Source organism: Erpetoichthys calabaricus, chromosome 1 (genome assembly GCF_900747795.2).
Source record: "Erpetoichthys calabaricus chromosome 1, fErpCal1.3, whole genome shotgun sequence".
In the NCBI taxonomy this organism is placed as follows: domain Eukaryota; kingdom Metazoa; phylum Chordata; class Cladistia; order Polypteriformes; family Polypteridae; genus Erpetoichthys; species Erpetoichthys calabaricus.
Window position 1 is genome coordinate 18,272,405 of NC_041394.2, and position 27,069 is coordinate 18,299,473.

General features: G+C 40.9%; 1 protein-coding gene across 1 annotated transcript; it reads right to left on the reverse strand.

Moving 5' to 3' along the window:
* Window positions 1-225: 225 nt before the first annotated feature.
* mrpl28 (mitochondrial ribosomal protein L28) lies at window positions 226-26,741 on the reverse strand. Its single transcript, XM_028790957.2, has 6 exons — window positions 26,627-26,741; window positions 14,781-15,083; window positions 12,351-12,503; window positions 7,944-8,078; window positions 7,092-7,178; window positions 226-702 (listed from the first exon to the last, which is right to left on the reverse strand). Exons 2-6 carry the CDS (start codon window positions 15,066-15,068, stop codon window positions 604-606), a joined length of 762 nt encoding a protein of 253 aa, XP_028646790.1. The 5' UTR covers window positions 15,069-15,083; window positions 26,627-26,741; the 3' UTR covers window positions 226-603.
* Window positions 26,742-27,069: the final 328 nt, after the last annotated feature.

The following is a 27,069-nucleotide window of genomic DNA, read 5'->3' on the forward strand; positions in this document are numbered from 1 at the left end:
TGGTTACAGACCCTTCATTATCTCTCTCTCTCTCCATTTCTTTTCTTAAATTTAGATTTTTTTTCATTTTCCATTAAAAAAACAAAAATACAATTCATTTTTAATTGCTTTTTTTTTTTTGCATAATTCATCTAAATTAAACCACTTTTTTTTTTTTTTTTTTTTTTTTTTTAAAATCGAAGAATGGTTATTATTTGCAGAACGGTAAAATTAAGGGCCAAAAAATTATTTAGCAAATTAATAATTTTAATACACAATAATGTTATGATCACTGATCATCTACCATATATTCATACTCACATTCCATGGTGTCTGCTATTAAAGCTACTCTGAGAAAAGGCTTTCAAGCAAAGCGGCACCCAATCGCTTGTGAGGACCTCTCTTGTCTCGTCACTCGCAGTTTCCAATAATTAAACTCTGCCGTCAAGTTGCTGAAAACACATGTGGGGCCTTAGTTTGTAGACGGCACCTTAGAATGGCCATTCTGGATGTTCTGAGGACTGCTAGACAAAAGTTTTAAAACATTTTGGTTCTTGAAAATGAACAGTAAGTCACACCATAATACTCTGGCCAGGGTTCAAATACATGTTCCGGTGTCGTCCTTCAAGATTTGTGGTTAACAGCAACTGGATCTGACAGTTTTTGAGCTTCAAGATCCCGGACCAGGTTTTCGGCAAAAAGTTTAAACAGTGGAACTGGTTCCTGTAAGTGACAAAAGGAAAATAGCAATGAGATCAAAACAATTCCTCAAAAGGAGGCATCAACAGGAAAACTAGCTTAAGGACAGCAAGAAATACCGATGATGATGCAAATCGTTAATAGGGTGTTGACAGTTAAGCAAATCAATGTCTTCCACAAAGCTCAATATCCACCTAACATAACATGCTCAATTACACCTAATTCTATTTAGAGTCACATGGGGCCGGAAGCACTGCAGGACTCACTCAAAACAGAGGGTCGCACTTTGGAAATGCCCACCTAATCATCCCCGGTGTCTGCTTGGCTAATTGTCTCTCACCCCTTCACCACCTAACAGCTAATGTGTGGTGAGCATACTGGTGCAAAAATGTCTGCCGTCACGTCATCCAGGCGAATGCTACACATTAGTGGTGGATGAAGTGGCTCCCCTCTCACTGAAGTGCTTTGAGTAGTGAGAAAAGCACTATAAAATTGGAAAGAATTATTAAATTGCCAATTCACCTAACCTGCACCTTCGGAGAAATGGAGAGAAAACCCACATGCATAAACAGATGAAAGGCAGGTAATCTCTGCACAGGATCTGAACCCAAACCTTTTAAGAGGTTCTAACTGCTTTGCCATAGTTAAAGTAATACACTATTGTGTTTCTGACAAGGGGCGGCATGGTGGTACAGTGGTAGCGCTGCTTCTTCACAGTAAGGAGACCAGGGTTCCTGACCCAGGTCATCCCTACATGGAGTTTGCATGTTCTCACTGTGTCTGCATGGTTTTTCTCCAGGTGCTCAGATTTCTTTCCACAGTCCAAAGACACGCAGGTTAGGTGGATTAGCAATGCTATACTGTCCCTAATGTGTGGTTGGAGTGTGTCTGTGTCCTGTGATGGACTGGTGCCCCGTCCAGGGTTTGATTTTGCCTTGAGGCTCCAGCAGACTCCATGAGACCCAGTTCAGGACTAAGCAGGTTCGACGACGACAATGGCAATTTCTATCAAGGCAAGTGGTATGGAAAGGGTGACCAATGACATTTTGTTTCCTGCAATTAACCTTGTAAAGATGCTGACTTATCAAAGGGTGCAGGGTAAAATGCTAGCAGTTGCTAATAAGGGATAATAAAAACATGTCAGTAATGTAAGCCAACCACAAAGCTTCAAAGACAAGGAAACGTTAACTCTCTTCTGCCAGCAAACTACTTTTATCCCTAAAATGGCAATATTAGGTCTTGTTGCAATAAGTCCTTTCCTAGAATTGTGCTTTATAATGTTTTGCCGAGTACAATTGATGAACACTTTTATTGTTTATGGTCCATGGGTTGTCCCTACTTTGTGCCCAGAGGTTGCTGGGATAGGCACCTGCTATCCCACAATGCTAATTCTGGATGAGAGAGTTAAGAAACTTGATAGACGAATGGATGGATAGCTTTGGCTCAGCATGGCTCAGTTTTGTCTCCTTGTAACTTTATCTGCGAGTCATTTTAAATGGCTTTGTAACATGCACCATTAGACTTGGGAGTGTCTGCCAAAATTTCATTGAGGCTGTGCTACTATCCCTACTTTATTTAAAAACTATAAAACGCATGAAACATAAAAAGGGACTAGGCCCAATTAATTTTATGCAATATTTTGCAGTGGATGTTACAACAGTTCATTTGCTTTTCTCCCTTTATGTCAATCTGCTCAGCCTCAAACTCTGGAAAAAATATTAATGATGTGCAATAACCACTTTTCATTTGCTAACATTTACTCTACTCTGGCCGGTCACCCTAGTGATGCCAGATCTGATCCTCATTCCCTGCCTAAAAAGGATAACATGACAGCTTTTATTTTTTTTATTTTCAGGCAGAACCTGACCAGGCTAAAATGGATCAGCAAGCATCTCAGCTTTCCTTAATTAACACCAATTCCAGTCCTGAAGGGAAGATCCAGGAAACAATGCAGACATTGTATTGCTAAAATTGGGAATGCCCCGTGGAGGAGTTGGAAGAAGTTTCTAGGCATAAGCGTATGACGTACCTGTTCAACTACACTTGGTATGTGCGAAAACAGGAACAGGAAGGGTCTCTCTTAAAGGGACACTTGTACCACTGGCCATGACATTTATTACAAAACTGTAGCGGCCAGTAAATTATTTGCCTTTTTGCACGTGTATGCAGCATTCAAACTGTACAAAATGCAATTTAGATGCATATGTTACCGCTAAAGCTCGAAAGCCGTTAATGTGCACATTACCTAGCTAATCTGCAGATTAACTGATTTGCTCTGTTAACGTGCGGAATCAAGAGTTTTCCGCATTTTACCTAGGTAATGTGGCACATTAACGGCTTCCGTATCGTTAAAGTTCAGAAGTTTGTTTCTCTCATTTCCTTTCCCTACTCCTTCCCCCTCTCCCTCCACTTTTAGTTTGGTTTCGCCAGTGTCTTGTCATCGCTGGTTGTTTTTATTGCAAGCAAAGAAAATGTTAGTTTCTAATGCAAAGCACCCAAATGTCGATGAAGGTGTCACTGTGAGAATTAAAGTACCCAAAGTAGACACAGCAAAAACTGATGGCCGCTCAATTTTAGCTGTGGTTCTTAGTAAAACAGAGGATGGCTTTTATAAACTTGGTACTAAAATGGGTATTTTAAAACAATTGTATGCAAAATCTGAATTCAGTGTTTGCAAAGAGAGATTTTTAACGAAAGAAAATGTCCCTGCTGTAGAAATATCTTTACATCAAACAGCAATAAAACAATCCCTTGGTACTGGGCAGGGTTTCAGAAAATGTGACTTCAAATCTAAATGTACCACAAATAGGTGTGCCTGTTGTAAAAACCAATTGCTATGTAATTCAAAGTGTCACCAATCTTTAGATTGCACTAATAAGCAAGCATAATTTTATCATATGTTTTGCAAATTCATTTCCTTAATTGTAATAATATTTTAAACCGTTTGATTCTTTGTATTATAGTTTTTTAATTGATTGATGATTGATTCTATCAACTAATTTGTTGATTGTTTGATTGTATGAACTTGATTCTTTAGATATCGAAAAATAAATAACATTATGTTAATTTAAGCATACAGAAACGTTGCTGTTGTTCCAGCAAAGATCTTATTTTCACTTTAACGAGTGCCTAGTAGGTAATGTGCAGATTACCTAGGTAATTTGAGAAATTAAACAATTTTCGGCACTTTAACGGATCACCCTAGTTAATCTGCACATTACCTAGATAATCTGTAGAATAACTGATTTCTGCACTTTAGCGGTAACACATACATGAAAGCAACCTTTGCTGCACCAACTCCTCTATGTCCACTATTTTAGAATATGGTTTTCTTCCATGATGAGCAGTATCCAATCAGTGGAAGGGGTCGCATAATAAACATGAACCAATCAGAGCGCAATTAGAGTTTGTGTTTCCAAAACTCTTCATCGTCAGCCATCCACTCTACAATGGCAAGTTCGTGTTTTCAGAAATGTACAGCTTTGAATACACTTTTCACAAGTCTCAGGGGTTAAAAACACTAGGGTAGTGTGGATGAAAGGCAAAAAACAGAGATGAATGGCTGCATTTTTAAACACAACACGCCGTAATGTGAACACAGCCTAAGTGTCGCCACTGACCTCCTCATCAGGAAAAGAAGAATGACTGGCTAAAAGATTACTTTTACGACTGCACACGAGCCTGACTCAACATCTCCAGCATTCTGACAGTCTGCTTTTTTTATTTGAGTATCAATAATCTTATCATTGTAATAAACATTCAAAGTAAATCAGGAAAAAAAAATTCTACCTCACATAAGGAACTGGTGTGCAATAAAGTTAATGTGTGCAGACATACAGTGCATCCGGAAAGTATTCACAGCGCATCACTTTTTCCACATTTTTTTTTATATTACAGCCTTATTCCAAAATGGATTAAATTCATTTTTTTCCTCAGAATTCTACACACAACACCCCATAATGACAACGTGAAAAAAGTTTGAGATTTTTGCAAATTTATTAAAAATAAAAAAATTGAGAAAGCACATGTACATAAGTATTCACAGCCTTTGCCGTGAAGCTCGAAACTGAGCTCAGGTGCATCCTGTTTCCCCTGATCATCCTTGAGATGTTTCTGCAGCTTCACTGGAGTCCACCTGTGGTAAATTCAGTTGGTTGCACATGATTTGGAAAGGCACACACCTGTCTATATAAGGTCCCACAGTTGACAGTTCATGTCAGAGCACAAACCAAGCATGAAGTCAAAGGAATTGTCTGTAGACCTCCGAGACGGGATTGTCTCAAGGCACATATCTGGGGAAGGTTACAGAAAAATTTTGCTGCTTTGAAGTTCCCAATGAGCACAGTGTCCTCCATCATTCGTAAGTGGAAGAAGTTCGAAACCACCAGGACTCTTCCTAGAGCTGGCTGGCCATCTAAACTGAGCGATCGGGGGAGAAGGGCCTTAGTCAGGGAGGTGACCAAGAACCCGATGGTCACTCTGTCAGAGCTCCAGAGGTCCTCTGTGGAGAGAGGAGAACCTTCCAGAAGGACAACCGTCTCTGCAGCAATCCACCAATCAGGCCTGTATGGTAGAGTGGCTAGACGGAAGCCACTCCTTAGCAAAAGGCACATGGCAGCCCACCTGGAGTTTGCCAAAAGGCACCTGAAGGAGTCTCAGACCATGAGAAAGAAAATTCTCTGGTCTGATGAGACAAAGATTGAACTCTTTGGTGTTAATGCCAGGCGTCACGTTTGGAGGAAATCTGGCACCATCCCTACAGTGAAGCATGGTGGTGGTAGCATCATGCTGTGGGGATGTTTTTCAGCGGCAGGAACTGGGAGACTAGTCAGGATAAAGGGAAAGATGACTGCAGCAATGTACAGATACATCCTGCATGAAAACCTGCTCCAGAGCGCTCTTGACCTCAGACTGGGGCGACGGTTCATCTTTCAGCAGGACAACGACCCTAAGCACACAGCCAAGATATCAAAGGAGTGGCTTCAGGACAACTCTGTGAATGTCCTTGAGTGGCCAAGCCAGAGCCTAGACTTGAATCCGATTGAACATCTCTGGAGAGATCTTAAAATGGCTGTGCACCGACGCTTCCCATCCAACCTGATGGAGCTTGAGAGGTGCTGCAAAGAGGAATGGGCGAAACTGGCCAAGGATAGGTGTGCCAAGCTTGTGGCATCATATTCAACAAGACTTGAGGCTGTAATTGCTGCCAAAGGTGCATCGACAAAGTATTGAGCAAAGGCTGTGAATACTTATGTACATGTGATTTCTCAATTTTTTTATTTTTAATAAATTTGCAAAAACCTCAAGTAAATTTTTTTCATGTTGTCATTATGGAGTGTTGTGTGCAGAATTATGAGGAAAAAAATGAATTTAATCCATTTTGGAATAAGGCTGTAACATAACAAAAGGTGGAAAAAGTGATGCGCTGGGAATACTTTCTAGATGCACTGTATGACTAAATGGGTATAGAGGGCCTTGGACAACATACAGGCTTGAGCAGATCTGTGGCAGATGAAATTTAATGCCAGTAAATATAAAGTGTTACATGTAGGAAATAAAAATGTGAGGTTTGAATACACAATAGGAGGTCTGGAAATCAAAAGTACACCTTATGAGAGGGATATAGGAGTCGTAGTGGACTCAGCATTATCATCTATCAACCAGACAGTGTTCGAAAGCCATTAAGAAGGCTAACAGAATGTCAGGTTATATAACGCCTTGATGGGTGGAGTACAAGTCACAGGAGGGTCTGTTCAACCATTATAACACACTGGTGAGGCCTCACGTGGAGTACGGTGTGCAGTTTGGGTCTGCAGGCTACAAAAAGAACATAACAGCGCTAGAAAAAGTCCAGAGAAGTGCAACAAGACTGATTCCAGTGCTACAGGGGATGAATTATAAGGAAAGATTAAGAGAGCTGAGCCTTTACAGTTTATCAAAAAGGAGAGTAAGCGGAGACCCGACTGTAGTGTTTAAAATTAAGAAGGGAATTAGTCCATTGGATCAAGACTGTGACTTTAAAATTAGTTCATCACAAACACAGGGACACAGTTGGAAACTTGTTAAAGGTAAAATTCTCATTAGGAAGTTTTCTATACACAAGAGATCCATGGACACATGGAATAAGCGACCAAGTAATGTGGAAGACGTTAGGACTTTGGAGACCATCAAAACTCGATTTGATGTTATTTTAGAAGAATTAAGTGGATAGGACTGGCAAGCTTTGTTGGGATGAATGGCGTGTTCTTTCCTAAATTGTTCTAATGTTCTAACAAAAACAGAGTTGTAGTATATACAAATACAGCAGGGTGCAGCCATTTTATGTATTAAATGTTAGCAGCATTATTTGTAACAGTTTAATTTTCAAAACATTACTGAATTACAAGTGGACATTATATACTGTATCCTCTAACCTCCTTTTCCAAGAGCCTCTGTTTCTCCGCAGCTTCTTCTAGGCTGAGGCCTACCCACTCTGCTTCGTCCTCTGGAATAACAAACTCCTAAAACAATAAGAGAGAGACTTGATTATTGAGAACAGACAAAAAATAAACACACAAAAACTATTTTATCTACTCTATTCATTCTATCTACTCTCAATGCGAGCAGATGAGACGCAAAGTGGCTGGCGCATAGCGCAGGCTGAGCCAATCGAGCGGGGGGGAACCCTCTAGTTTAGATATAAGGGATGGAATAAGAAATGTTTTATATATCTATATCACACATATACTGCCTCAAAAGATCTACTAAACTCCAAACTGGCCAGATGTTATTGTGTGGAGGTGAGCCCTGGGTTGTCCGAAGCTGCTGAAATAGGCATCTTTGCTCTGCAACCCCAAATTGAAAAGAGAGATTTGAGGATTGTTATGGTACACATACACATATGATGCCTTGCTATATGGAAAGAATCTCCCTCAAGTAATCATAAAGTGTACATTTCATGTTCCTCCTAAACACTCATAAATTAATAAACAATTATCATTCTGGTTTATCCATCCATTATCCAACCTGCTATATCCTAACTACAGGGTCACGGGGGGGGGGGTCTGCTGGAGCCAATCCCAGCCAACACAGGGTGCAAGGCAGGAAACAAACCCAGGGCAGGGCGCCAGCCCACCGCATCATTCTTGTTTACTCTCAGAGAAATCCAAAAATTAGAAAAAGCAAAATAAATTAGAAGCCTAAAAAGTACATTCTTACACAAAAGAAATCCATCTTCCTGCCATGTGTCCCTGAAATTAAATGAAACTAAACAGTGTGACATTCACCTTGTATCTGGAATAAACAGCCTCCTTCTTCACTGGATCCTCTGGGTACAAATCAGTGTCCTTGCGTGCCAATCTTAAAAGCATTGCTCGTTTCAGATCCATTCCAAATTTTGAGTTTAAGTCTTGTTTTGGAGTCTTAAAAATAAAAAAAATAAAATAAAAAGGATTTTAATACCCAAGTTGAAGAAAACTTTTCATAGTGTAAGGTGAATAATTCCACCACCATTGCTATTCGAATTACAGCCCGTTTAATTCACACTCTCCATCTTTTTCTATTGGTATAACTTTATTTCATTTATGAGGTATACATATCATTTCTGTTTTAATACTCTGAATACTAAATACTTTTATTCACCTCATTTAATATAATAATAATAATAACAACAACAACAACAGGCCTCTTCCACACAACCTCTGACTGGCAGCTGTAGGCTGACTTGGGAAAGCAGCTGAAGTTGCCGCAGCAAATCGTGAAAGCCACCACTCCGGCCAGACATGATCATTACTTCGGAGGCCTCAGAACAGCTGATCATGTTGGAACTGAGAGTGCCCTGGGAAGAGCATATCGAAGAAGCGAACGTGCCAAGTACCAGGAGCTGGTGGAGCAGTGCAGAGACAGAGGCTGGAGGGTACTGTATGAGCCCATAGAAGTTGGCTGCAGAGGATTTGCAGGACGCTCACTCTGCAGAGTCCTCACACGGCTGGGCATTACAGGAGCAGCCAAAAAGAGGGCCATTAAATCCGCAAGCGAAGCCACAGAGAAAGCCTCAAGGTGACTTTGGATAAAAAGGGCTGATCTTTGGATTGCTATTGGGACACAAGTAGGGGATTGATCAACCCAAGATGAGTCGCCTGAGCGAGGGTGCATGATGATGCGAGACCCAAAACACCCAATGACCTCAGGATACATCACTGATGATGTGTCCCAGTGCATCCAGGGGAGGTTTCTTATATAGTCACATTCTTCTTAATTCATGTAATTAGAATGGCCTACTTCTTTCTTGAGGACAGCTCAGTGGTTATACACAGGTTTTGAGTCCTTCTTCTGGTGGCGTGTGCTATTTGTGTGCAGTCTGCACTCAGGCTGTCAAATTAGCCAAAATAAAACAAGTATTGAATATTCATATTAAAAATAAGTAAATGTTATATATATACTGTGGGCGGCACGGTGGCGCAGTGGTAGCGCTGTTGCCTCGCAGTTAGGAGACCCGGGTTCGCTTCCCGGGTCCACCCTGCGTGGAGTTTGCATGTTCTCCCCGTGTCTGCGTGGGTTTCCTCCGGGTGCTCCGGTTTCCTCCCACAGTCCAAAGACATGCAGGTTAGGTGGATTGGTGATTCTAAATTGGCCCTAGTATGTGCTTGATGTGTGTGTGTTTGTGTGTGCCCTGCAGTGGGTTGGCACCCTGCCCGGGATTGGTTCCCTGCCTTGTGCCCGGTGTTGGCTGGGATTGGCTCCAGCAGACCCCCGTGACCCTATGTTTGGATTCAGCGGGTTGGAAAATGGATGGATGGATATATATACTGTATATTAATAGGGTCTTTTTTTATACTTTAATATTAATGGTAACAGCCTCACTGCCAGCCAGCGCAAGAACGAATGTCATCATCAAAAAAAATAGATATATATCCCAGTAGCGCTGCTGCCTCGCAGTAAGGAGACCTGGGTTCGCTTCCGGGGTCCTCCGTGTGTGGAGTTTGCATGTTCTCCCCGTGTCTGCGTGAGTTTCCTCCGGGTGCTCCGGTTTCCTCCCACAGTGCAAAGACATGCCGGTTAGGTGCAGTGGTGATTCTAAATTGTCCCTAGTGTGTGCTTGGTGTGTGATAAAAAGATAATCACTTTTTAGATCATGTCACGTTGTGAGCAAGGATGGATCTGAAGACAACCTTATGTCCAAAACATTAGTGAATTTAAGAGACATTCAGGAATGTGAAGTGGGTTATATTAAATATTCCTGTACCAAGCTGGTAGCACTGCGATTACTGCCGCCAAAGGAGCCTTCTCACACCGTATATGAGGAGCAGCTTGCCTGAGGATGGCAAGGATAAACGAAACAATTCAAAACTGGCCACCTTCGATCACTTTTGAGGCTGAAACAACTATCACATTTCAAGTTAAGGCACTGTGACATTTTTTTTTTTGACACCCACTGCACGCCCAACATAACTGTAAAGGGGTCTCTCTTTGAATTTCCTTTTCCAATGTTTCCTCCAAGGGTTTTGTTGGGAGTTTTTCCTTGTCTTCTTAGAGAGTAAAGGCTGGGGGCTGTCAAAAGGCAGGGCCTGTTAAAGCCTATTATGGAACTCCTTGTGTGATTTTGGGCTTTACAAAAATAAATTGTATTGTAACCAGCTTATACCTCCTTTTTCAGATGCTATTTAATATTGGACAAGTTACACCTACTGTAATACGATCAGATGGGAGTAGACCGAGCAAGAGGGGGTCTGGAGGAGGCATATCACAATTAAAGCTGAAATGTGTGATCCACACTATAAAATACAATTTGAATTTGTCCACAGATCTGACTAGGAAGAGGTTGCACCACCCTGTTGATGCTTATTTTTAAATTCTGCAACAGAAATGGCTTACTCCATTGTGAACGTTCTAAAGTGGAGTCATTCTGAACACAGTCATTCAACCAGGCAATTTTGGACAGAACAGACTTCTAAACGGCAGGTTCCTCTTGTAGACACAGCAAGCTCAACCAACAGTATTCAAATATCAATGCCTTTAAATGTAAACCCATGGTACATCTGGACTGATCTGGCCGTCTCACTGCCACTTACAGGCCTGTTAATTAACAGCAGCAGCTTCATTATCCAAGCCAGACGTTTTTATGTCTGTTTGGGGGGGAGCTGTTGCATGTTTATTATAATACTTTTGATCCACTGTGGTAACGCCTAACAGGAGCAGCCGAAAGAAGTAGACGACATATTATAGTAATCATAATATAAAAGTAAATGACATAGATAGATAAGTCAGTCATTTTCCAACCCGCTATATCCTAACACAGGGTCACAGGGGTCTACTGGAGCCAATCCCAGCCAACACAGGGTGCAAGGCAGGACCAAATCCCAGGCAGGGCGCCAGCCCACCACAGACAGACAGATAGACAGATAGATTAGGTAGAAAAAATATACATAAAATATCAAGAACTCGTGTCCTGCGAGACGAGATTTTGTGCCAAGAGCTTTAACCACCACCGGGACCGGAAATAAAAGATGACAAAGACAGCTGCTGTACAGGCTTTTATATGTTCGAAGTGCCATGCGAGATGCAGATCATGAGGCACAGCATAGCAGCAGCAAGCCAGCTGCTGACTGAGCAAAGAGTACATATTCGTTTCCCATTGTATCACCATTTAGGAGGGGATGTCGGAGGACTGACCGTGTCACTTCGGGGTGCGTTCAGCCCCCCTCTTCACAATGCGAGCGGCAAAGACGCAAAGTGGCTGGTGCGTGAAGCAAGCAGAGGGTAAGCCCTACAGACAAACAGACATTAGTGATGTGCGAGTCCCTGTCTTGCACCCCAAAACATGAGGCCGAGTCTCAGTACTTTAGTAAAACCAGCTTTATTCAACATGAAACAGGAACAGCACAGTTATTTATTGTAGCGGGATCTACCAGTCTCCCATACATAGACACAAGTGGGCAGGTTAGTGGCCAAGTAGATAGATATTTATTGTCACTGTCACTTTTACAAAGGAACAACGAAATTGAAGGAATACTGTTCCCTGCATTTATGATGTTTCTTGCATCACCCATTGATGGTAGGCACTTATAGCGCGACTGCGTTTGGCTCAGATTTGCTTTTGCTGCGAGATGCTACAGCACTGGGAGTCTGCAGATATGAGTCGATCACGGTCGCGCTATAAGTGCTTGCAGTAAATGGGTGATGCAAGGAACATTATAAATGTAGGCAACAGTATTACTTGGTCACTAATCTGGGAACGATCCTGCCCGATTGCTGTGTCTGTGTATAGGAGACTGGTAGATCCCGCCACAATAAATAACCGTGCTGTTCCTGTTTCATGTTGAATAAAGCTGGTTTTACTAAAGTACTGAGACTCGGCCTCATGTTTTGGCGTGCAAGACAGGGACTAACACGTCATTATATATTTTTCTTTTTCTTTTCTTGAGCTTCTATAAACTTTTAATTTACCCTTGGAGACAAAGTATTATCTAATCTAATCCAATTGTGTCTTACTTTTCTTGATCAGAACTGCAGAGTTATCAACTACAGCACAGTCACTTGCATTGAGTCAATTTAGAAGTGTGAATCAAACCAACAAGTAGTCTTTGGAACATACCAGGAAAATAGGATTACTTAATGTAAACAGTTTTATTTTAGTTTTGTTTTTTTTAAAACACACCACACTTGGCAGTATTGATTTTTAAAGAGGGGCTCACCTTGAGAATGTAGTAATCAAAACCATAAACTGCGTCAATCAGATCAAGGGTTCGACTGGTCACAGTAATGCTAAACTTGGTGTTGAGAATTTCACTGTACAGCTCCCGGGTAAAAAGCTGAGGCTTCCAGACCTTTTTCACTCGAGCAGACAGCTGCACAATATTAAACACAAAAAAAACAATCTGAATAATATTACAGCATCAGTCTAATAGAACACTGATTTATAGATAAGTACTGCTTCAAGCAATTCACCTTGTAGAAACAAGTATTTGCAAATAGATATTAGAAATACTTATGTTTATGTATGCACACACCTATGCATTTTTTTTTTGCTCTGATGCACTTTATTAGTCCCCGAGGGGAAATTGTCTTTTCACATGAATTTTGGGAGTCACAGCACAGGGTCAGCCATTGTACAGTAACCCTGGAGCAATTTTCAGGTTAAGGGTCTTGGCTCACGGGCCTAACAAAGTAGGATCCCTTCTGGTAATAATGGAATTTGAATGGCAACCTTCCAACTTTTAAAAGTTAGCCAAGTAATTCAATTACTTGTGACAGTCCAAATCTCAATCAGATTCCATGAACAGGACATTGAGATCAGTTGATCCCAGTGGCCTGTACAGACCTCACATCTCAATCCACATCACAGGAGTTTCACAGTACAAATGTGTGGCAGGAAAGTCAGCAGGAACTGCATGATGCTATCAGGTCAGCATGCGTTAAAAAATCCCTAAAGAATGTTTCAGGCACTTTGCTGAATCCATGCCTTGGAAAACCCTGAAGGAAAAATGCATCATATTTGGTACAAGATGGGTGGACTGAAGTGACCTGAGGAGTGCACTGGACCACTCATGCTAGTGATTACATACTAAATTAAATCCAATCATCTTTTTTTGTAAACAAAAAGGTGGCGGTTGTGGAAGAATAATTTTAGGGTATTCATATTAAAGAAATAGCATAAAGGGTTAATAAATGTGGGAAACCAAATAAAGGTCAAGTGAATAACAAAATGTACACTGAAATATAAAATTTGGTTTAGGAAAAATACTGAGATGGTCAAGTAAATAAAGAATGTACCAGAAGAAAGGCTGATGTAATATATAAAATATACTGAAGGATGACTAAGAAAATCAGCAGATGTACAATAAGTAACAAAAATGGACAATTGTTATATGCACAGCAATTTCAAGGGTGGTGGCTCAACTCAAAGGTATAAGAACCACCAGAATATAACATACTTTTATTTTATATAAATCATTTGGCTGTAAACCAATGAACCAAGCAGAGTAAAATGTATGTATTGATTGAATTTACATAACAGTGTCAACAATTTATAAAATGAACCTCTCTTCTTTGTTTCTCTGACCATTCTGTAACAGACTGCTTTTGATGAATGCTCCCTCCAAGGCATTTTGCCGAAGAGTAATTAAAAGATACGATGAATAACTTTTCTCCCCTCCTGATAACTGATTTGTCCTGTTAGAGGATGTTTCTTTCTTTAATAAGATGTTAAATTTCGATCACACAGTACTCATACGCTGTATTTGGATCAAGTCTGAGGTACTGTGAAGGTACATGGCGGCCAAGAGTTCTAGCGCTACGTACTTTGTTTATTTGGTAAAAAATAATGTTTAAAATTTGAAATTGACAAATTGCTGAGTGTACTGTACTACATATTATGGTGCTTCACAGTTTAAAAATTACAAACACAGAATATCCAAAATTGAAGAATATCAACCACAAGTTAATAACAAGCTTTGTAATCTACAAAAACTTTGTTATAGTCCGGCAAGGCAATCACTGCTTAAATTGGCTGAGTGTTAATAAAATTCCAAACTTTTTGCATGTTTTCACCAATGAATTTCAAGTACTTAGCAACTAAAAAAAACAAAAAAAAAAACAACTAAATTAGTAATTGCACGTTATTTTGGATTTAACTATTAAGTTTCTATTACAATGACTGTTGACAACACTGCCACATAAATAACAACAGTGATGCAGTGATGTCACCATGAAATTATTAAGCAGGAGTAGTGTTTTAATAAAACCAAAAAAGGACCAAGGCCATTAAGCAATATACAGGAATGCAGTACATACCAGAACCAGTTAACACACAACGTAGAGTGACGGGTAAAAATATACAAATTTTGGACATCACACAATCGATTATAGAGTCATTTAATATGTAGGCGCATACTATCACGAAAAAGACGAGTGTATAGATTTATAGGACTTACAGGGTACAGTGAAGTTCTTGCACATGCTAGTCAGCATGCAACTCAGGTTGATCATTTCGAAGTAATGAGCAACACCGTGAGGGCAATAACTGCATGTCATTTAAAATCTAACCAATGCTGCCCCCTGCTGTGCTGCAGTAAGTAACAAAAAAAAAAAAAAAAATAGTGAAATTCAAGATCAGTTATGCTCACCTTGTCATTGTTGGAATATCTGTATCCCTGTATCCAACCTTCACCTCCCCACAAACCCTTCTGAGACTCTGGCGGGTAGTAAACAGGAATTGGTACATCCTGGACTCGCTCTCTTTCACCTGTCTTGGCATTTACTTTGTATTTAACCCCATGGGGTTTCCAGTGGACAGGCGTGGGTGAGTGGCTTTCCTGTAGTGTACGGAGGTAGTGTTCAGGCAGCCGGGCATAAATCCCCTGTTTTAACTTCAGAGAATCCCAAATGCGGGGAGGGTATTTGTGAAGTGGCATCTTTTAAAGGAAAACCTAAAATATAGAAAACAAAAACACACAAAAGCAAACAAATGTAAGCGTGGAAACCCTACTAGGAGGGGACTAAGAGTCGAGATTTTTAAACCTTAAAATATTAAACAGCTTTAATTAAAATTCCATTTGTTTATTTTTAGGACTGCATTTCTTTATTAAATGTTTAAACCCAATATTTGTCTTTTGCCAAAGTCAAACACAAGCATGTATGATATACTCAATCAAATATGAGCTAATCGAGTAAGTGCATCTGGGTAGTTCTGTTCACATATGGTCTATACTATTATCATGCATCTATCTTTTTTTTATATTATATTATATTATATCATATATATATAAAAATCCATCTCTCTGCCTGTCCGCTTTTCGTGAGAGAAGTATTTAACAGATTTAGATTGGGTTCTCTTCTACAGTTTGCTTGAACATTCCAGTTGATTTTGCGACTTCTCTCATTGCTCCAAGTATCATAGTTCGCTTACAGTACCAATTTATTCGTGCAAATCTGAGAGAGATGCTGTGGGCCGAGGGGAGGGGGCCACGACTTCAGGAGTAGGGAGCTGGGCGGGGCCATCCTCACTCCCAGGCCAGCCTCCATTCGAGTCGCTGTACCTCTCACCATGTGTTGCAGCATACCTTAGCTCTGCTTAGCTAGCGATACCCGTTTGTTCAGCAGACATTATCATACACAGTGCATCCGGAAAGTATTCACAGCACATCACTTTTTCCACATTTTGTTATATTACAGCCTTATTCCAAAATGGATTCAATTCATTTTTTTCCTCAGAATTCTACACACAACACCCCATAATAACATCGTGAAAAAAGTTTACTTCAGGTTTTTGCAAATTTATTAAAAATAAAAAAATTGAGAAAGCACATGTACATAAGTATTCACAGCATTTGCCATGAAGCTCAAAATTGAGCTCAGGTGCATCCTGTTTCCCCTGATCATCCTTGAGATGTTTCTGCAGCTTCATTGGAGTCCACCTGTGGTAAATTCAGTTGACTGGACATGATTTGGAAAGGCACACACCTGTCTATATAAGGTCCCACAGTTGACAGTTCATGTCAGACCACAAACCAAGTATGAAGTCAAAGGAATTGTCTGTAGACCTCCGAGACAGGATTGTCTCGAGGCACAAATCTGGGGAAGGTTACACAAAAATTTGAAGGTCCCAATGAGCACAGTGGCCTCCATCATCCGTAAGTGGAAGAAGTTCGAAACCACCAGGACTCTTCCTTGAGCTAGCCGGCCATCTAAACTGAGCGATCAGGGGAGAAGGGCCTTAGTCAGGGAGGTGACCAAGAACCCGATGGTCACTCTGTCAGAGCTCCAGAGGTCCTCTGTGGAGAGAGGAGAACCTTCCAGAAGGACAACCATCTCTGCAGCAATCCACCAATCAGGCCTGTATGGAAGAGTGGCCAGATGGAAGCCACTCCTTAGTAAAAGGCACATGGCAGCCCGTCTGGAGTTTGCCAAAAGGCACCTGAAGGACTCTCAGACCATGAGAAAGAAAATTCTCTAGTCTGATGAGACAAAGATTGAAGTTTTTGGTGTGAATGCCAGGCGTCACGTTTGGAGGAAACCTGGCACTGCTCATCACCAGGCCAATACCATCCCTACAGTGAAGCATGGTGCTGGCAGCATCATGCTGTGCGGATGTTTTTCAATGGCAGGGACTGGGAGACTAGTCAGGATAAAGGGGAAGATGACTGCAGCAATGTACAGAGACATCCTGGATGAAAACCTGCTCCAGAGAGCTCTTGACCTCAGACTGGGGCGACGGTTCATCTTTCAGGAGGACAACGACCCTAAGCACACAGCCAAGATATCAAAGGAGTGGCTTCAGGACAACTCTGTGAATGTCCTTGAGTGGCTCAGCCAGAGCCCAGACTTGAATCCGATTGAACATCTCTGGAGAGATCTTAAAATGGCTGTGCACCGACGCTTCCCATCCAACCTGATGGAGTTTGAGAGGTGCTGCAAAGAGGAATGGGTGAAACTGGCCAAGGATAGGTGTGCCAAGCTTGTGGCATCATATTCAAAAAGACTTGAGGCTGTAATTGCTGCCAAAGGTGCATCGACAAAGTATTGAGCAAAGGCTGTGAATACTTATGTACATGGGATTTCTCAGTTTTTTTTATTTTTAATAAATTTGCAAAAACCTCATGTCATTTTGTTACAGCCTATCAAGGACTTGCTGATCATGTTTTCTTGACTCAATATATATGGGCTTTTCAATCAGCGCGGGCGCAAGCATTCATCTCGGATGATTAGATCCAGCTCGACTAATCTACTACGCGGCTGCGTTTGAAAAACCGACACCGGCATTAACTCATCCAAGATGAGGCATCTGATCTCAGATGATTTAAGTGACGTACGGAAAATACCCCCCTGGACTATAACTTGGCCACTCCAGGATATTCACATTGGCATTTTGAAGCTATTCCTGTGTAGCTGTGATTTTATGTTTGAGCTCGTTGTCTTGCTGGATAACAAACCTTCTCACAAAGCAGTGGTTTCTTGTAGGCTGCATCAGGTTTTCCTCCAGAATGTTTCCCTCACTAACTTTCCCGATCCTGCCACCGAGAAGAAATCTTCATAACATAATGCGGGCACAACCCTGCTTCAAAGTTTTTGATAACTTGCAGTGTAACATGGCGTTTAGTCAGACAGCCAAGAAACTCAATTTTGCTCCAAGCAGACCACAGAATACTTCTTACAACTCACTTCACTCTCCCCCATGTGCCTTCTGGTAAAATTTTAAGCCAAGATGTCCTGTGTTTTTTTTTTTTTTCCTTGACAATCTCCCATAAAGCTCTGACTGCTGAAGCACCTGAGCAACAGTTGACGTCTACAGTGTCTCGGCCACTCATTCACAGTTCTCAGAGGTCTTTTGATGGCCTTCCTTACTGATGTTGTTCTTCTTGCACCATCAGTTTTTGTGTACTGGGCAGATTTACACCTGTGCCATACTCTCCCTATTCCCTTCACAATGGAGTTAATCGGAGATACTCAACAAGGGATATATCTGAAGAATATATTTAACAAGGGATATTCAGTGACTTGGACATTTCCTCACATTCACTTTTTTATTTGGCTCGAGTTTGGCTAGTTTGCTACCAAACTAATGAATGTCCGTTACATTATTTAATCAAAAATTACAGTACTGGAGTGTTGTACCATGTTAGCCATTATGAATGCAGTGAGAAGTCAAGCAAAATGACACCTTTGATTAGCTAACTAAAAAGATTACAATATGCCAGCTTTTGAGGCAACTCAGGTACATCTTGCCTGAAGAAGGGGTCAAAAACTATAAGAATGTAAAACTTCACTCTTCTTCAAAACCTTTTTCCACATTCATGAGGGGTTGCTGTAATTCACCGGCCTTCTCCATTCTCTTCAGTTGTACACTTCCTTCCTCACCCAATACCCCTTTCTCCCTTAGCTCTCCTAAGCACATCCACATTTTCTTACATCATCCTCTTCTCCTCCTCCAACCAGACACCATTTCCATGATTCTTCTTCCCACATTGTTAACCTCTCTCCTCATGACAAGGCCTGTACCACTTTAACCTTCTTTTGTGTGTTTTCTTAAGAGATGTCCACAACTGGAACTGTTTTTCTGATTCTCTCAAGCTTTGCTACTCCACACATCCATCTCAACATCATCATTTCGGTAGCATTCAGTTTCCTTACATGCACCTTTTTAACTGCCCATATTTCTGATCCATACAACAAAGCTGGCCTGATCACTATTTCATACACGTTACCCTTCGCTTTTGCACTAATTCTTAGGTCACATAACACCACTGACACATTTTTTTTAAAGGTATTTCCAACACCATTGCATTTTATCGGTTATTTCGAGACCCAGCTCTTCATCCTCTGTTATTGTTGATCCTAGACATTTCAACCCTTTCAAGTCTGAAGGTTAACTAATTGGTCTCATTCTTCTCCCTTAAAATCTCAGATGTTTTGGTTTTTCTTATAAACCTTAAGGCCTCCATCCTCCACACCACTTCTCCATTCAGTTTTCTTTCCATGGTATTCATAGTGGTGCCACATTGCACATCATCCACAAAGCGCATACACCAAGGGAACTAATCTACTATCCCCCCAGCAATAACTTCCACAACTAAAGTAAAAATACATGAGCTTAATGATGATTCTTGATATACGCCAACCTTACCAGAAAATCTGTTAAAAACATTAGAACAATCAAGACAAGAAGAGATCATTCAGCCCAACAGAGCTAGTCAGTCCTGTCCATTCAATTCTTCCAAAATAACGAAGGTTCGTAAGTCCTACAGTCTACCACACTATTTGGAAATTTATTCCAAGTGTTATTCTTACAGTGGGTATAGAAAAGAATCCCCCTCCCCCTTCGAAATAGTCTCATCTTTTTTTGGTTTACAGCCTTAAATGAAAACACACAAACTAATATTGTTTTCCAGCTTTACTTATTCAATGCAATCTATAACATCCAAGTTAAAGATATCCCAGCTACAGTTCAGAAGAATTTTTAAAAATAAAAAACAAATCCTGAGATGAATAAAGGATCACCCCCCTCCTAAACTCAATCAGGTGTAAGTGCCCACCATTTCCATTGTGGTTACTGGCTTCCTTCCACCTGTGATCAGTTGTAATCAGTGTGATTAGTGAAGCTGTTCCTGGCACATTCATTCCCTTGCTTGGTAGAGCAACTGACAGCAAACACTTTCAAAAGATCTCAGGGATAGAGTGGTGGACAGACATAAGGCAGGAGATGGAGACAAAAACATCTCAAAAGGCTTTATCAATCCCAAGGAGCTCAGTAATGTCCATAATAAAGAAGTGGCAAGTGTTTGGTACTACTAGGACCTTCCCTGGATCTGGCCATCCCTCCAAAACTGGATGGAAGAGTAAGGAGGAAACTGGTAAGAGAGACTACCAAGAGGCCAATGGGCCACCTTGACAACTATTTGCCATAAAATCCTGTAACTCTTCCATTGTGTGCAGGTGACAACAATTTCACAAGCAGTCCACAATTGTGGCTTGTTCAGGAGGGTCGCAAGGAAAAAGCCACTTCTCAAGAAAGGCCACATTAAGGCTCGTTTGAGCTTTGCCACACTGCACCTTGAAGATTCTGATGCCAAGTGGAAAAAGGTCTTATGGTCAGATGAGACCAAAATCAAACTATTTGGCCTCAATACCAAACTGTACACCTGGCAGAACTCCAATGCAGATCACCATCCACAACACACCACACCTACAGTAAAGCGTGGAGGTGGCAGAATCCTGCAGTGGGGGTGATTCTCTGCTGCAGGGCCTGGGGCTCTCGTTAGGGTTGAAGGAAAAATGGATGGGGCAAAATACCATCAAATTCTTGAGAAAACCTGCTATCCTCTTCCAGAAAGTTGAAGATGGGAAGAATGTTCAACTTTCAAAACGACAACAACCCAAAGCACACAGCAAAATTGACCACACAGAGACTGAAGGAGAAAAAAGTGAATGTCCTTGTGTGGCCAGTCAGAGCCCAGACCTAAATCTCATTGAAAATCTGTGGAAAGATATGAAGATAGCAGACCACCAACACTCACCATCCAATTTGACCGAACTTGAACAGTTCTGTAAAGAAGAGTTGGTAAATATTACTCAATCTAGAGGTGCAAAGCTGATAGAGAAGTGTCCCAACAGACTCAAGGTGTCATTAAAGCACAAGGGGGTTCAACAAAATGACATTGACATTGGGGGTGATCCTTTATTAATCTCAGGATTTCTTGTTTTTGATTTTTTTTAAATTCTTCTGAACTGTAGCTGTGATATCTTTCACTTGGATGTTTTAGGTTGCATTGAGTAAGTAAAGCTGGGAAAAAATATCTTTTGTGTGCGTTTTCATTTAAGGCTGTAAAGCAAAAAAAAATGGGAATATTTCGAAGGGGGAGGAATTCTTTTCTATACACACTGTATATTAATTCTCTTTTTTGTGTAGGCCCCCTCATATAAAGTCTTAAATGGCCAAGGTTCGGCTTACTTGGCTGAACTTATCATGACTTGCAAACCAGAGCGCACATTAAGATCTCAAGATGCCGGTCTGCTTATGATTCCAAGGATTAATAAAGTAACAGTGGGAGGTCGAGCTTTTAGTCACAGGGCCCCTAAACTGTGGAATGGTCTGCCTGCTACTATAAGAGATGCCCCTTCAGTCTCAGCTTTCAAATCCCAGCTGAAGACTCACTACTTCAGTTTAGCACACCCTGACTACAGCTGCTGATCGACTGTACAGACTGCATCTCTGTTGTTGGTCATTATAATAATAATAATTCATAAGCACTAGAACATAAGTAATATGATCATTATAATTTGTTACTAATCCTCACTTATTCGGTTTCTCTTCTTGGTATTCAAATGTGGCATTTGGTGCCACGGCCCACCTGCCAATTTCTGCTTGCCTAAGGAAAAGTCATCTCTGATGGAGGATTGCAAGGATAGTCGGGTAGAGGGTTCCTTTCATCGGATTGGCTGGCCCAGCGCGGACTCGGCTGTAGAATGGACAATAGGGGGAGGCAGCTTGATGGCCGAGGTCTCTAGGACTCTGAACAAAACCAAATCCTATTATGTGAGATCATCTACTGTTAAATTCTGCTCTGTACTTTTAATATTTCTATTGCACTATTATATTGAGGATTACTTGTGTTCTGTGTATTGAATTGTATTGTATTGTATTGTATTGACCCCCTTCTTTAAGACACTCAATACATGCCCAACTTGCCTGGAAAGGGGTCTCTCTTTGAAATGTCTTTTCCAAAGTTCTTCCATTTTTTCCCTACTATGGTTTATTTGGGAGTTTTTCCCTTGTCTTCTTAGAGAGTCAAGGCTTTGGGGGGGGAGTGGGTGTCAAAAGGCAGGGCCTGTTAAAGCCCATTGTGGCACTTCTTGTGTGATTTTGGGCTATACAAAAATAAATTATATAGCATACATATCCTTGACAGTCCTTTACAAACCTGTGGAGGGCACTGTATGTACATTTTTCCTTGATTTACTCCTCTGCTCCGCAGTTTAAAAATACAAATCACACAATTTGACATCAAAATTAAAGTGCACATTGCAGACTCATTTAAGAGTGTTTGCATATATTCTGGTCCCACCATGTGGAAATGACAACACTTTATCTACATGATCCCCCCCATTTCAAGGCACCGTAATGTTTGTGACACAGCAATGGCGAGTCTATTAAAGCCGTTGTCATATTTAGTCCTTTATCGCACATCTCTCACATGCAATGACTGCTTGAAGTCTACGATTCACAGACATCACCAGGTGCTGAGGGTCTTCTCTGGTGAAGAACTGCCAAGCCTCTAATGCAGCCATCTTCAGCTCCTGCTTGATTTGGGGGGCTTGTCCCCTTAAGTTTTACCACTTCAGCATTTGGAAGGCCTGCTCAATTGGATTTAAATCCGGTGACTGGCTTGGCCTTTCAGGAATTTTCTATTTTTTAGCTTTCTATAACTCCTATGTGGCTTCAGCAGTATGTTTGTATCATCATCTTGTTGTAGGTTGAAGTACCGTCCATTGAGTTTGGTAACACTGACTGGGACTTGAGCAGATCAGATGTGTCTGCCATCAGCAGTTCTATCATCAATGAAGAGAAGTGTGCCAGGACCTGTGGCAGCCATACCCAAGTCATAACACCCCTAGCACCATATTTAACAGAAGAGGCGGTCTGCTTTGGATCTTGGGCAGCTCCTTTTTGACTCCACACTTTGCACTCGCCATCACTCTGGTCAGGTTCATCTTTGTCTCGTCTGTCCACAACACCCTTTTCCCAGAATTCTACAGGCTTTTTGAATTCCCTTTTCTCAATCTGTAATCTGGCCATCCGGTTTCTGTGGTGTTCATCTTGCAGTGTGTGTCTTCTGTATTTCTGTTCATGAAGTCTTCTGCTGATAGTCGTCTCTGAAACATCCACGTCGGCCCCCTGAAGACTGTGAATGATCTGTCAGACAGACATTTGTTGTTTTTTCTTTACCACAGTGAGGATTCTTCTGACATCAGCCATGAATGTCTTCTTTGGCCTACAAGCTCCTTTGCGATTACCGAGCCCACCAGCGTGTTCTTTCTTCTTGATGATATTCCAGGGGTGTCGAACTCCAGGGCTGGAGGGCCGCAGTAGTTACAGGTTTTAGTTCTAGCCCGTTTCCTAATCGGTGCCCAGTTTTTACTGCTAATTAACTCCTTTTCCCTTCATTTTAATAGCCCTGTTTTTAAGGATTCAGTCCTCTGAATTGATTTGTTTCTTCATTAAATGGCAGCCAAACAGAAATGAGACATTAAACGAGCCAACAGATGAGCAGCTAAACTGGGATTTCAAACCAATTTCACTCCAAACAGTCTGTTAATGAGAAGCTGATTCTTGCTGTTAATTAAACCCGTTATTTAATTTAATGGCTTGTTGCTGCTCTCATTCTGCCACAGCAGACATTTCCAAATTTGTTGATTTTTCTGTTATTTCAAAGAACACCGTCAAAATGTTTTGGTGACCTGAGAGATCAACCTTACTGAGACCTTCACCTTTCTTTATTTTCAGATATTGTGTGGTGGGCACAGGGGAGCTGGTCATGTGGTGGCTTGTTTGTCTCATTATTGTTTGGCTACTAATTAAGGAAAAACAGACAATTAAGGGGCCTGAGTCAAGTTAATTAAAACTAAAGCAAAAGAAGTTAATTAGCAGTAAAAAAAGGCTCACTAATGAAGAAGATGGTTAGAATGAAAACCTGCAGCCACTGCGGCCCTCGAGGACCGGAGTCCGACACTTGTGTTCTAGAAAGTTGATTTCAGTTGATTTTTCCGATGTCTCCAATGGTTTTATTCTTGTTTGTTAGCCTCATAATGGCTTCTTTGACTTTCATTGGCACAGCTCTTGTCCTCATGTTCAACAATGGCAACTACAGGCTCCATAGGGTAGAAGCAGGCCGAGGTATCTCATGACGCCGCGAAACCCACCTGAGGAATCATAAACATTTGTGACGCCAATTGTCCCAAACAATATGGTGCTCTAAATTGGGGAGACTATGTAGAAAAAGTGTTGTCATTTCTCCATGGTGTGACCCAAATGTCTGCAAATCCCCTTAAATGAAAGTCTGAAATGTGGACTTTAATCACAATGTCTGAATTGTTTCATTTGTCATTTTAAACTGTAGATCAAATCAAGGGAAAACTGTGTCTTTGTCTCTGCTGTTATGCACCTAAAATCTGGAATAGCCTGTCAATAGGAATTTGCCAGGCTAATACAGTGGAGCACTTTAAACAACGGCTAAAAACACCTTACTTTAACATGGCTTTCTCATAGCTTCATTTTAGTTTAATCCGATGCTCTGAACATTCAATTAATTATCATTATTATTCATGGTGGCTCCAAAATCCATACTAATCCCTACTCTCTCTTCTGTTCTTTTTCCGGTTTCTATAATGGCGATCTGCACCACCACCACCTGATCAAAGCACCGTGATTTCCCTACATTGATGGATTAAAGACCAGAAGTCCACATGACCGTCATCATCTAGTCCTTCCATGACAATCCTGAATACAATGAGGACTGACGGAGGTAATTTATGTTAGGTAGAATGCCTAGAGGGGGCTGGGTGGTCTCGTGGCCTCAGAACCCCTGCAGATTTTATTTTTTTCTCCAGCCATCTGGAGTTTTTTTGATTTTTCTGTCCTCCCTGGCCATCGGACCTTACTTTTATCCATCCATCCATTTTCCAAACCGCTGAATCCAAACACAGGGTCACGGGGGTCTGCTGGAGCCAATCCCAGCCAACACAGGGCACAAGGCAGGAACCAATCCCGGGCAGGGTGCCAACCCACCGCAGACCTTACTTTTATTCTATGTTAATTAGTGTTCTCTTATTTCAATTCTTTTGTCTTTCTTCATCATGTAAAGCACTTTGAGCTACATTATTTGTATGAAAATGTGCTATAGAAATAAATGTTGTTGTTGTTTGTCTCAAACATTATGGAGGACGCTGTACTTCTCCGGTACTCCCTTCTCTGTCTAAATCTCCACATTTCTTCTCTATCACACACTTTCTGCAAATCTACAAACACCATCCTTTCTGTTTCTCTTTATTTTCCTGTAAATCTGTGTCATGGAGAAATCATATCGTGCATAAACCCAAACTCTTGTTCCCCTATCACTGTCTCTCTTTTCAGCCTTTAATCGATTATCCTTTCCCATATTTTCATTGTATGTGGCATCGGCCTTCAACTCCTATAATCCCCCCCCCCCCCCCCCCCCCTTAGACGTCCACAAACTCCTTATCTATAAGAACCAACATACTATTTCTCCACTGATCCAGAGAAAATAAAAAAACAAAAGTTCATTATCTTTCATTAAATTTCTTAATTAAACATTTTATACAACTGTGTTGTTGCCCTTTCTTTTCTATAATAGTGAAAGACAAACGTAAGCCTATTTGTTTCATTTTCATACAAGAGAAATTCTAACAACTCAGGGGAAAAAAACAAAATCAAGACAGTTGCAATTATGAGTAACTGAAGAATACCCAATGGTTGTAAAAATGACCCATTTTAAATAATCCGAATTAATGAATTTGAAATATAACGAAACAAGACAAACATTTGTATTTGTCGTTGCTAAAAAAAAAACTGCCTCGCTCACTCGCAAACCCTTTTCATTCTCCACATTTTCCATTCATTTATTACTACTGTGGTGCTTAATTGTGCAATCTGTCAGAACATCCCGTTTCCCCTGGTCTCACAAATGACTTTTGCACGCTCGCTCTCTTCTTTAATGGTAGTTTTTTGCTTTGTATAATGAACAGGACTCAAGTCGCTAGCAGTCTTTTCTGCTTCTTACACGCACGTGCCTGTTCTAAAAGCAATACTAGGAGAGAACGGAAATATGCCGCCTTTACTGGGTGTCCATAAAAATGTGGCAAATCTAAAAGCAGGTTACCACACTGAAAGATGGATATTGAATGGAGCCGGTGCCCTTGTTATTATTTATTGAAAAGTATTTTTGAGATTTGTGTGTTAAGTCCATCCATCCACGTTGTAAACCGTATTATTCTGTGCAGAGTCACCGAGAGTTCTAATCAAGCAGTGGGCGCAGGGCAGGAACAGTGAGCCTGTTCATTAATGGGTGGGTATATATATATATATATATTATATAAAAGAGAGAGAGAGAGAGAGTCACCAATCAACCTAACCTGCATGACTATGATGGGTGGTAAACATGTAAACACCAAAATAAAAATAACTCAATCTTGCTTGTTTCCATACTCTATAACGTTGCTGTCATTAGAACCACAATCTCATATGGAACAACATTCTGTCTCTTTAACTTGTTTAAATTCTCGGAAACTCAAGGTAAATAGAGCCAAGGTGACCTGTTGCAATAGCACGTGCAAAGAACTGACAGCCCGTATCCAGTAACCCCGAGGCGACCGACAACATCCGTATGAAATAATTCTACATTTGTCCATTAATGATAGCTCTAGAAATGCAAACGACTAATAACAAAGCATACAGACTCACCTGCAAACGCAGCTTTACATTATTGCATCCCGTTTCCAATTCAATAACGGCGGAAACAGTTCCGTCTTCCGCCTCTTTTGGCAACTAAGGCGGTACTAATGTAAAACGTTTCGACTTTCTTGGCGCCGGTTGGGCAATTTCCATGTCAGTATTTTCATTGTCCAATGAGTGATTTAGTTCCTCACTCACTTCCTACACAGCAATTGGACAATTCCCGTGTCAGTACATTCGTTTTCAAATAAGTGGTTTGATTTCCGTTCGGCCTCCAAAACGCAATAGCATATTGATTGGAGGAGAGGCGGGGTAATGTCGTTGAGCTGGCTTCCGCTTCAATTTTAGGGGAGTCTCTACTGCAGTTCTGGGTAGAATGTGTAAACAGAGATTTCTATTATTATTATTATATATTATTATTATTATTATATATTATTATATATATATCCATC

What these genes read in the sequence shown, in the direction of transcription:
- mrpl28 (XM_028790957.2), bottom strand. Translation starts at nt 15,068, where the DNA reads ATGCCACTTCACAAATACCCTCCCCGCATTTGGGATTCTCTGAAGTTA. An exon ending in GATATTCCAACAATGACAAG is followed by an intron (nt 12,504 to 14,780) that starts GTGAGCATAACT and finishes AATATTGTGCAG; the next exon opens with CTGTCTGCTCGAGTGAAAAA. An exon ending in TTGATTACTACATTCTCAAG is followed by an intron (nt 8,079 to 12,350) that starts GTGAGCCCCTCT and finishes TTTATTTTTAAG; the next exon opens with ACTCCAAAACAAGACTTAAA.